At 38.0% G+C, this 12,454-nt stretch overlaps 1 protein-coding gene across 1 annotated transcript in view; it reads right to left on the bottom strand.

Moving 5' to 3' along the window:
* Positions 1–5,040: 5,040 nt before the first annotated feature.
* espn (espin) overlaps positions 5,041–12,454 on the bottom strand; it is a 38,247-nt gene continuing 30,833 nt past the window's right edge. The window contains exons 13-15 of the mRNA XM_085444262.1: positions 8,032–8,110; positions 7,283–7,304; positions 5,041–6,939 (exon numbers count right to left, since the gene is read on the bottom strand). Coding sequence (XP_085300388.1) covers positions 6,795–6,939; positions 7,283–7,304; positions 8,032–8,110 — 246 coding nt within the window. The 3' untranslated portion in view covers positions 5,041–6,794. The remainder of the gene's footprint in view (positions 6,940–7,282; positions 7,305–8,031; positions 8,111–12,454) is intronic.

Genomic DNA, 12,454 nt, shown 5'->3' with positions numbered 1-12,454 from the left:
CAAGCATAAATCCAGATTTTCACAAACTTAACCACAAATGAGTCATTAATAAGTAATACATTTGTTTTTTTTTAAATGATTATTATTATATTTCAGTCATTTTTGTGCGGTAATCTGTTTTATGTACAAATCATTTTAAAATCATCAAAAAAACAACTCTTGTTTAAGCCGTGTTTGAACTTGCAATTTCCATTTCATTTTCCTTGTAGATTAAAAATATCACCAGCAAATATCTCCACAAGTCACTAAAGCTGAGCCAGCCTCAGACTCATGTTGCTCAGAAAGTAGAGCATAATCTGAAGGCCAGTGGTTTGATCCCTGGCTCCTTCACCCTTTATGTCAAAGTATCCTTGAGCAAGATACTGAATCCTGAATTTCCAGGATTGCACCCACTGGAGTGTTAGGGTAGGTTAAAAGAAGTGCTTGCATGAATTACTTCAAGCCTGGTGGGTGAATGAGTCTGGAAGTAAAGAAACACTAAACACTCAAATTGAGTAAAGTGCTGTGCTGTAAAATACAGTGCTGTGAGGAAAAAACCCCAACACAAACACATTTAATATGATTCAAATGATTATTGATGATTTCATTTACTGAAGAAAAAAATCTATTTAAACCTACCTGGTCCTATGTGAAAAAGTAATTGTCTCCTTTGTTAAATCATCATGTATAATCATGATGAATCAAACTGAGTTGAATTTTACTAGACACACTGAGGCCTGATTGCTACCAGATGTGTTTAATTTAAAAAAAAAAAAAATCACTTAAATAGAACCTTACAGATAAAGTGAAGTTTTGGTTTTGGTACTCTACAGTGAGAGCCATTATGAGAAACCTGAAACAGTGCACACTGAAGACTCATCCAGGAGGTCACCAAAGAACCCACAGGAACATCTAAAGAACTGCAGGGCTCAATGTCTCAGTTAGTTAGAGTTAGAGTTCACAATTCAGCAATAAAAAAAGAGACTGGGCAAAAATGGCATCCATGAGAGAGTTCTGCGCTCTACCTGAAAATCCTGAAGGAGAATGCCTGGCTGTCAGTTCACGCCCCGTAGCTCAAGCATATGCAAAGGGACAACAATCTGAAACACACCAGCAAGTCCACCTCTGAATGGCTCAAAAAACCCAAAATGAAGTGGCCCATTCGAAGTCAGAACTTAAATTGGATTGAATGCTCAACAAGTCTCCAATGTGGCTTAAACAAAACAATCCAAAAGCTTCACCAACAGTTATCACAAATGCTTGATTGCAGTTCTTGCAGCCAGCAGTGGGACAACCAGTTTTTAGGCTTAGAGGACAATTCATTTTTTGTGTAGAGCCAGTGTGTTCCCGTCCATATAAGATTTTAAGCTTCTTCAAAAAAAGTATACATGACAAGTTTGTATGGGAATTAATTAGTGTTGCACAAGTATTATATTTTTTGGAAAGTAACACAAAAAACGAAGCACACATTTTCTCTTTTTTTGGTAATTTAAGATTTAATTTCTTCAACTTTAACAGTCTGAAAATATGATTACACATTAACCAATATTCTATTCAAGCAAGGCTGAGACATGTATTATAATGCAATGTGGAAACAATGAGGTGACAAAATGCTGAGGGTCACTATGTACACAGTTTATATATAAAGAAAATCAAATGGCAATGACATTTACACCATCCTCAATTTCAATATCATATGGCATCCGATGAAAGTGAATTAGAATATATCCAAGTGATCAAACAGTCCCATGATATTCATGTGACATCGTGTGCATACTTGTAAAAATGTCCATCCAACAAAAATGAAACATCATGTTTTTAACCACCGGACAAACACAGCATGATTTAATTTCATTTAAGAGCTTTACTCTCACTTAAATTCCACTGTGCAAATGCGTGAACTGGTAAAACTTGCAGTATGTATGTCTCCTCAGTTCTGCCGAAAGTATTCAACACAGCTTTTCCAAATTTCTATTTGTTGGCCAAACTGTGCCCAACAGATGTGCGAATCATTAAGAATACTTGAAAAAGAAAAATCAGCTTTTTTGTAGTCACTGGTGTCGACTACTGAAACTGTCGTTTCACAAAATTTGTATCGTGACTATGTGTGTAAGCAGATCTGCTCATCAAAGATTTAGAGTCCAGGTTAGTGGGACAAAGACCGGAACATGACACAGGACAAAATGTTGTCTTTTCTCGAACTTTTGAAATATTTAGTGTGAAGATGACGACTGCTGTAAGTTGCCGATGTGCATTTCTTTTAAAGGCTATGCTCACATAGAGGATGCCTAGTAAGACTTTCTGTGTCTTTTCTTTTCTTCCTTTGAGAATATCCAGGAACCCCTGGGTCAAGTATGCTTAACAAAACAACACAACTTGATACGCTTTATGCAACACATGCACACAACATGTAACATTCGTGCTCAGAACAGCTTAAAGTTTAAAGTTTAGGTCACACACTGAAAAATCTCATTTGGATCCTTTTATCCTTTTCCAGTGAAAATCAATCTATATCATTTTGCATTTTCTTTTTGAAAAATAGGATATTTTATCATCTTTTGAAATCCGCTGAGAAAGCACGACAAGCTTAACTACGAGACGCTGATACGTTTGAGCAGAGATTTTGCTTTAAAAAATTGAAAAGAATTGCAACCGTGGCAGTAAAACGCTTCTATGAGACTGGTACAAAAATGTCATGACTAAGCCATGATGGAGATGTAACACTATCTACATATAGAATGCATTAGCTGCTTCATGAGTATTTTTTCCCCATTCATTACATAAAGGTGAGTGAGTCTGGCATATAGGCTTAAAAGTAGTCTCTTTCTATTATAAGTCTGTTAAATGTTCTAACTTTTGTCTAGTCTAGTGATTTGCAGGAAAGCGGATAGATGCTAAGTTCAGGACACATACATTTATCGGGTCACAAGAATCAGTGCATCTCAGAACTGTTGTTAATGTTAAAAAAATGAAGAAAAAAAACAAGATTTTGTGTCAATAAAACAGGTGCAGGGTCATCCCAAGCTGAGCCTCAGAGCCCGTGTGGACAGCAGCAGCCACAGCATGGCCCTGTGTGTCTGGAGGCCAAAGAGTAACACACAGTTTAAAGGAAGACCAGCTTTTCCCCTGTGGACCTGTGCAGTGTGGGATGCAGGATCAGGGAGGGGGAGGCATTGGTATAAGTTGGGGTGGGGAGCGCTGCAGGGCAGAGGATGGGGAGATGATCCTGTTTACTATTTGGGTATATCCCCTTTCTTCAAAATGAGCTGCCGCTGCCAGGGCGCCAGTTTGGTCTCGTCATAGCCTAGGTTTCGTATTCGCTCCAACTCCGTCTTCTCCTCGATCTCCTTCACCTTTTTGGCCTGCTCCTCTTCTTTTCTACGTGCACCCATAAAGGATAATTCACAGTAGTTAGAGTTGTACAGTAAATCTTCAGTTTATAGTTGTTACTTCTAACATATGCAAATGACCACATCTCAAGACACGAAGCACTCAGAAGCACAAACCACCACCAAGGCATCTCACTTTTTGGGCAGTATTTACTGTTAAAAGAATAGTACTGTATTTTCTGTATATTAAATTTTTTTTCTTTGCTCTTTTTAAATGTAATTAAAGAAGTTTTTAATCCATTGATCTCAGACTCACAGCACCTAACAAATTTCTCATTCAACACATTTTGTGTTACGTATTGTATAAAGCAGAATGAATAAAATTTTCTTACCTTTTCTGTTCCCTGTCACATCAGGAGATGGTGAGCACAAGAAGACAAGGTTTAAATATCTTAAACAGCAACAGCAGTTAATTCACAAGTTAAAGCAATTAAATGATAATTTTAACACGTGCAAGTGACAAAATAGGAAGTACACTTTATACTCTAAACATCAAGTTCAAATTGTTCAACAATAAATGTCACAAAGAAGGCTAAAGATCGCACAAATCTTGAGGTAAAGCTGAATTAGTCAATATATTTTTGCTTCCACTGGAGGAAAAAAATGAATGAGTGTTGTTAGGGTAGGTTAAAAGAAGTGCTTGCATGAATTACTTCAAGCCTGGTGGGTGAATGAGTCTGGAAGTAAAGAAACACTAAACACTCAAATTGAGTAAAGTGCTGTGCTGTAAAATACAGTGCTGTGAGGAAAAAACCCCAACACAAACACATTTAATATGATTCAAATGATTATTGATGATTTCATTTACTGAAGAAAAAAATCTATTTAAACCTACCTGGTCCTATGTGAAAAAGTAATTGTCTCCTTTGTTAAATCATCATGTATAATCACGATGAATCAAACTGAGTTGAATTTTACTAGACACACTGAGGCCTGATTGCTACCAGATGTGTTTAATTTAAAAAAAAAAATCACTTAAATAGAACCTTACAGATAAAGTGAAGTTTTGGTTTTGGTACTCTACAGTGAGAGCCATTATGAGAAACCTGAAACAGTGCACACTGAAGACTCATCCAGGAGGTCACCAAAGAACCCACAGGAACATCTAAAGAACTGCAGGGCTCAATGTCTCAGTTAGTTAGAGTTAGAGTTCACAATTCAGCAATAAAAAAAGAGACTGGGCAAAAATGGCATCCATGAGAGAGTTCTGCGCTCTACCTGAAAATCCTGAAGGAGAATGCCTGGCTGTCAGTTCACGCCCCGTAGCTCAAGCATATGCAAAGGGACAACAATCTGAAACACACCAGCAAGTCCACCTCTGAATGGCTCAAAAAACCCAAAATGAAGTGGCCCATTCGAAGTCAGAACTTAAATTGGATTGAATGCTCAACAAGTCTCCAATGTGGCTTAAACAAAACAATCCAAAAGCTTCACCAACAGTTATCACAAATGCTTGATTGCAGTTCTTGCAGCCAGCAGTGGGACAACCAGTTTTTAGGCTTAGAGGACAATTCATTTTTTGTGTAGAGCCAGTGTGTTCCCGTCCATATAAGATTTTAAGCTTCTTCAAAAAAAGTATACATGACAAGTTTGTATGGGAATTAATTAGTGTTGCACAAGTATTATATTTTTTGGAAAGTAACACAAAAAACGAAGCACACATTTTCTCTTTTTTTGGTAATTTAAGATTTAATTTCTTCAACTTTAACAGTCTGAAAATATGATTACACATTAACCAATATTCTATTCAAGCAAGGCTGAGACATGTATTATAATGCAATGTGGAAACAATGAGGTGACAAAATGCTGAGGGTCACTATGTACACAGTTTATATATAAAGAAAATCAAATGGCAATGACATTTACACCATCCTCAATTTCAATATCATATGGCATCCGATGAAAGTGAATTAGAATATATCCAAGTGATCAAACAGTCCCATGATATTCATGTGACATCGTGTGCATACTTGTAAAAATGTCCATCCAACAAAAATGAAACATCATGTTTTTAACCACCGGACAAACACAGCATGATTTAATTTCATTTAAGAGCTTTACTCTCACTTAAATTCCACTGTGCAAATGCGTGAACTGGTAAAACTTGCAGTATGTATGTCTCCTCAGTTCTGCCGAAAGTATTCAACACAGCTTTTCCAAATTTCTATTTGTTGGCCAAACTGTGCCCAACAGATGTGCGAATCATTAAGAATACTTGAAAAAGAAAAATCAGCTTTTTTGTAGTCACTGGTGTCGACTACTGAAACTGTCGTTTCACAAAATTTGTATCGTGACTATGTGTGTAAGCAGATCTGCTCATCAAAGATTTAGAGTCCAGGTTAGTGGGACAAAGACCGGAACATGACACAGGACAAAATGTTGTCTTTTCTCGAACTTTTGAAATATTTAGTGTGAAGATGACGACTGCTGTAAGTTGCCGATGTGCATTTCTTTTAAAGGCTATGCTCACATAGAGGATGCCTAGTAAGACTTTCTGTGTCTTTTCTTTTCTTCCTTTGAGAATATCCAGGAACCCCTGGGTCAAGTATGCTTAACAAAACAACACAACTTGATACGCTTTATGCAACACATGCACACAACATGTAACATTCGTGCTCAGAACAGCTTAAAGTTTAAAGTTTAGGTCACACACTGAAAAATCTCATTTGGATCCTTTTATCCTTTTCCAGTGAAAATCAATCTATATCATTTTGCATTTTCTTTTTGAAAAATAGGATATTTTATCATCTTTTGAAATCCGCTGAGAAAGCACGACAAGCTTAACTACGAGACGCTGATACGTTTGAGCAGAGATTTTGCTTTAAAAAATTGAAAAGAATTGCAACCGTGGCAGTAAAACGCTTCTATGAGACTGGTACAAAAATGTCATGACTAAGCCATGATGGAGATGTAACACTATCTACATATAGAATGCATTAGCTGCTTCATGAGTATTTTTTCCCCATTCATTACATAAAGGTGAGTGAGTCTGGCATATAGGCTTAAAAGTAGTCTCTTTCTATTATAAGTCTGTTAAATGTTCTAACTTTTGTCTAGTCTAGTGATTTGCAGGAAAGCGGATAGATGCTAAGTTCAGGACACATACATTTATCGGGTCACAAGAATCAGTGCATCTCAGAACTGTTGTTAATGTTAAAAAAATGAAGAAAAAAAACAAGATTTTGTGTCAATAAAACAGGTGCAGGGTCATCCCAAGCTGAGCCTCAGAGCCCGTGTGGACAGCAGCAGCCACAGCATGGCCCTGTGTGTCTGGAGGCCAAAGAGTAACACACAGTTTAAAGGAAGACCAGCTTTTCCCCTGTGGACCTGTGCAGTGTGGGATGCAGGATCAGGGAGGGGGAGGCATTGGTATAAGTTGGGGTGGGGAGCGCTGCAGGGCAGAGGATGGGGAGATGATCCTGTTTACTATTTGGGTATATCCCCTTTCTTCAAAATGAGCTGCCGCTGCCAGGGCGCCAGTTTGGTCTCGTCATAGCCTAGGTTTCGTATTCGCTCCAACTCCGTCTTCTCCTCGATCTCCTTCACCTTTTTGGCCTGCTCCTCTTCTTTTCTACGTGCACCCATAAAGGATAATTCACAGTAGTTAGAGTTGTACAGTAAATCTTCAGTTTATAGTTGTTACTTCTAACATATGCAAATGACCACATCTCAAGACACGAAGCACTCAGAAGCACAAACCACCACCAAGGCATCTCACTTTTTGGGCAGTATTTACTGTTAAAAGAATAGTACTGTATTTTCTGTATATTAAATTTTTTTTCTTTGCTCTTTTTAAACGTAATTAAAGAAGTTTTTAATCCATTGATCTCAGACTCACAGCACCTAACAAATTTCTCATTCAACACATTTTGTGTTACGTGTTGTATAAAGCAGAATGAATAAAATTTTCTTACCTTTTCTGTTCCCTGTCACATCAGGAGATGGTGAGCACAAGAAGACAAGGTTTAAATATCTTAAACAGCAACAGCAGTTAATTCACAAGTTAAAGCAATTAAATGATAATTTTAACACGTGCAAGTGACAAAATAGGAAGTACACTTTATACTCTAAACATCAAGTTCAAATTGTTCAACAATAAATGTCACAAAGAAGGCTAAAGATCGCACAAATCTTGAGGTAAAGCTGAATTAGTCAATATATTTTTGCTTCCACTGGAGGAAAAAAATGAATGAAACCTTTCATGTAAAGTTCTCGACTCTTTTACTTCTTCCAGGCTCTGATTTATGGATTTAAAAACAGATACAAAACTAGCCTTTTACTTTTAGTGCATATGAGCATATGACGCACCTGCAGTTTTGATTAGGTCCAACATTTTCCCAATGCAAACACAAAAAATACATTTAGTAAGCTGGGTATTTCTGAATATTTGCAGAAGAGCAGAAGAGCTTCTTGAAATGCAAATAAACAGTAAATTAATAAAGAAGGCCTGCAATGGCAAGAATTTAAAGTGCTTTCCTGTGAAAAAAAAACTCTCTAGTAACAAAACCCCCCAACTGGTTGGATGTTTTGGTGGCATCACAGCCACTAAGTGTTTTCTGCCAACTTATTCCAGCCCAGAGCGCCTTTATGTCATCCATTTGGGTTAAGCACTACTAACCTGCCACCAAAAATGAGATGTGCTGAGTAACACTGGCTACTCACCTCTCTTCATCCATTTTCTTCTTCATCATGTCTCTCCTCCAGGCTGGCATTGACGCCAAGCGTGCCGCCTCCTCCTCAGCCTGTAAGGGGACAGAGGGGTCCGGGGAGAGACAGAGATAGGGGCCCACAGCAGTCAGCAATGAATTTGTACTTTTAAAGTATCTTCTGTTGTGAGGAGACTTGTGTCAAGTTTAAGAGAAATCGCGAGTGCAAAATGTCTACTACATGTATTTGGTAAATGTGAGCAAGTTCTTCAGTCAGTTAAGTAGCTAACTCTGCTACAGACTTCACTTGCATCATCTTGTGTGCAACCTTCTTCTTTAAAAAAGTAGTAATCTCAGTCTTCACCTTTAGGTTAGCACACAGTCATGAACAGATGTGCCCCATGAGATCATTTTTAAAATATCTGGTTATAATACACCTGGATATAATAATAGATGTGTTAACATTTGAAATATTTGGAAATTACTATTGAGTCTATTATATTAAATTAAAGGTGATATTGAGATGATTTATGTCGGTAGCACTGCATAAATCATCACTAAAGCAGGCAAGCACCTGCATAAAGAACAACTGTAATGAAATGTTAGTCCAGTCTGTTTGTTTGTGCAGATTCTCAAATGTCAGTTTTAAACAAATGGCCTTTATGTAAGACTTAAGAACCTAAACAATGGTAACCCAATATAGTTGAAACTAATGTATGAATTCACCAAAACAAACAGATCTCACAAAATGTCTGCTTCTGCTGTTTGTTTAAAATGAAACAAAGCCTTTGAAAAGGACAGTGTTTTACAGGATATTCTCTGTGTACACATATGGTAACTGGATCCCTTTTTTCCCTTTCAGGCTGTAACTGGAGGTGGAGCGGGAGAGAAAGAAGGCAGCCATCTTGGATTTCTCATCTTCGCCCAACTAGACACATTACCCTTCTGCATTCATTTTACTGAAGGATTTCACTTGCCCTAGCCAGTGTGAATCCAGGTAAGATTATCTATGGAATTAATATTTAATGAGTCCCCTGGGAATTTTGCCTCAAAAAAAAAAAGAAAAAAGAAAAAGAAAAAAACATGGAGAAAACAAACCAAAATAAACAAATTTACACCGCCCCCCACCAAAACTCTTCACCAAAAAGTAGCTGATAGTAGCTATTAAAGGTTTAAACTAAGTGTGATCAAGTCAACTGGCAGTTAAGTAAGAGTGACAGTTAAGCCAACCAATTAAAAAAGAAAAAGCTGCAAAATACGAATTAAGCAGCTCTCTTGATGGGCTTAATAAAGTTTTTTGGTTTTGTGGGCCATATTTGTAGTGTCAGTGGACATCCACAAGGGTCAGAACACACAACCCTTTGCTGTGCCTGCATACTGTTTGGGATTATAACAATTGTAGGCTATTAGATTTATAAATTTGGAAGTGTGAAAATGACATTGTATTATTAAGATGAAGTTATTGCCTAGACTTTGCTGTGCTAGCAGCTATTTCAATAATCAATAATAGTTTTAGGTAATTTTATTGAATCTAGCATTATTTTTTGTCTAATGAAAGAAAAATAAACAAATAAACTGTAGTTCAGTCAAGACTAATTCTGTTGATACTGTAATTACTACAGCAACTTGACCTCCAGTTCCATATATGCAAGAGCGCATTGTGCAAGCTCAGCAGATTACATCATAGTCTATTATAGTTTTGCCCATCTGTTAAGGCAGTGTTGTTACTAACATCACTCTTTACTGCATTGTGTACGTGCTCCAACTCTGCCTGAAATATTGTGCAAAGGGGAAAAAGTTTGATAGAAAGTGGCTTTAGGTTTACCAGCTGACTGCCTTCTCGTGCGACCTGCAAGTTGATAAAGATTCACTGTAACCTCCTTATGGCTCCTGTAAGCCACAGATAGAAGGACAGCAGGGGGTGTTAAGAGGGTTATTCCAAGGTAATCTTGATGCAATAGAACAGACACTATGAGAATAGTGTGCAGTGTGCGGTTTATTGCATCGACAAGCACTGCACTTGAGGATTACACATTGAAGAGTGTGTGTTTGACAGTTGCTCTTTCATTGGTAAATCAGTGTCGTTATGTAAGTTCTCAAAAGGATGGAAACAATATCTTAGGTAATCTATTGTTTTGGCCTTTTTGCCACACAGGTGCATCAGTGCAAAAACTCCAAATGGATAATTGCTGCTTAAATCTGCTAATCCCCAAAAATGACAGTTTTATTTACTTATAACACCAACCTAGAAACCAATAAATAGAAGAACATGAAATCAATTATGGAAACTCTGAGCCAATATTTGAAATATACTTATATAATAACATAAGCAAACAATGGAATAAACACCATAAAGCAGTTGTAACATTGTAATGTGATGTTTTATTTAAGTTAAAGCTTTGACTGGTGAATACTTTTAAATATGCTCAGAGAAAATAATTGTAACTTTTGAACCATTTTCACCATATTTCACCAATTCTGTAATGTTTATTAAAAGGCACACCTTATAAGTAAATAATCCACTTGAATTTAAACAAAGACATTTGTGAACCACTAAGTAGTTCTAAACTTCAAACCCACTAAAGACTGAGCTACTTTCTCTTTCAGTTCAAGCAAAAAGGAACCATTTAGACAGTAAGGCCATTTTCCCCTTCACTAATTATCAAGAATGAAGGTAGAACAGAGGCCAGATGCTGCTCACTCGCTGTCACTTGCTGTTTTTGTGTGAGTTCACTGGCTAAAAATGTGACAAAGAGGAGAAAAAGGGACACGTTTGATCATGTGCATAGAAAGAAAGATAAATGGAAATGTAACTTTTATGTAGCAAAAACTGTGTGCAATTCCATGTCATTTTTTAAAGTCGGTGGAATATATGGATGTTATCTATAGACCTGAGTCTGTCACTTAAAAGTGAGCCACATCTTCTTATGCACATTACTAATACCAGTGCCAATTAATCACCTACTGTATGAAAATGAGATGGGATAAAACCCTCACATAAACGCAGTCTGAAATATTCAGTGTAAAACAACTATGCAGAGTTTTACTAATCATCCCCATTACAAAGATGACCCAAAGAAACAAACAGCATTGATTTTTATGGCAAATCTTTTCCTTTTAAACTTTTTTTTCCTTTGTGTTTTGTGGCAATCAATCACACTTCGTCTGAAAAGCTCTTGGTTTCACACAATATGTGCATCTTTTGTAATACAATGCATACTTTCCTCCACTTAAACATACAGAAGCGGTAATGTTAGCACAGCAGCATGGATGCTCTTTGCTGCAGTTAAGTCCATTACGTGACATGACCTAAACATTAACAAAGCAGATTAGGTTCTCTTGTCAGCATGTTGCACTGTGTGTGCTAGTTTTCCACAATTGATCTTAGCAGTGAACCTTCAGCACAACCTTAGCCTACATAGCTATTAGATATCAAAAAGTTCAGCTTCCTTTTCTTTCCAAAAAGCAAAGCTTCGGTCAATGTATTTGATGATTTCCTCATTGCTGAACTCTTTAAGCTCATAGATGACTTTAATTGAATCTTCATTGGGTTCTTCTTTGGGTGGAGGTTTATCAACGTGGGGTTCTTCTTTGACTTTAACAGTAACAGGTTGGGCATCTTTCACTGGACATGGTGTTGCTGTGTCTGGAAGTGTCTCAACTTTAGCTGTTGCTTCAACATGTTGCACGCTTGCCAAGTCCTGCATGTGGTCCGGCTCTGAACCTTTCCCATTAGAAATTGCAGGCTTATTTAAACTGACATTCCCCTGAACACTGTCCTCCACTGAGTCCTTGGGGGGTCCCTGCTCCACACACTGACCATCGTGAGCCACAGCAGGTGACGAACCTTCAGAAACCCCCGAATGTGAGACTGGTAAGGAGGGTTGTTGTGATGGTGCAGGTGGTGCAGAGTGTGCATTCGAAAGTGGGAGTTCAGGAGGTGGTGGGTGGGATGGTGGGGGAGGGAGTGTTTCCTGCATTGACATTATGGACATGTCAGGAGACATGGAATGTAGCGATGCTGTCAGCATGCCTCCTCCCTCACCCGAGTCTCCAAAGTACTTGACTTTTATGTCCTCAAAACCATCCGCCCAATCTCGCTTCTCGCACTCAATTTCCTCCATGACCTCCTTGTGAAACTGCCTTATGACCTCCCATTTGTGGCTGCCAAGACGGTCAAACATCTCATAGCATAAAAGGTGTCGGAATTTCCGCTCACTTCGAGACATGTTCATTTCCAATAGCTGGAAATAGCCAAGCATGAAAAGGTCAAGAGTTAGGCTTTCATAGCTCACAGTTAACCCGTTGATGTGCGGCAGGAAATGCTGTGGCCAATAGATCATCTGAGCACGACTCAGCCGGCGGATCTGGCGTGTGGGCACTTGACTCATGATTGCCCTCCAGTGGCCAATCAGATTCCCTACTACCTGCTTTGATTTC

This window comes from Copadichromis virginalis, linkage group LG20, assembly GCF_057382275.1.
Source record: "Copadichromis virginalis isolate Kocher_CV1m ecotype Utaka linkage group LG20, C_Virginalis_male_GT1.1, whole genome shotgun sequence".
Classification (NCBI taxonomy): Eukaryota; Metazoa; Chordata; class Actinopteri; order Cichliformes; family Cichlidae; genus Copadichromis; species Copadichromis virginalis.
The sequence above is the reverse complement of the archived record's forward strand: the minus strand, read 5'-3'. Positions and strand labels throughout refer to the sequence as shown.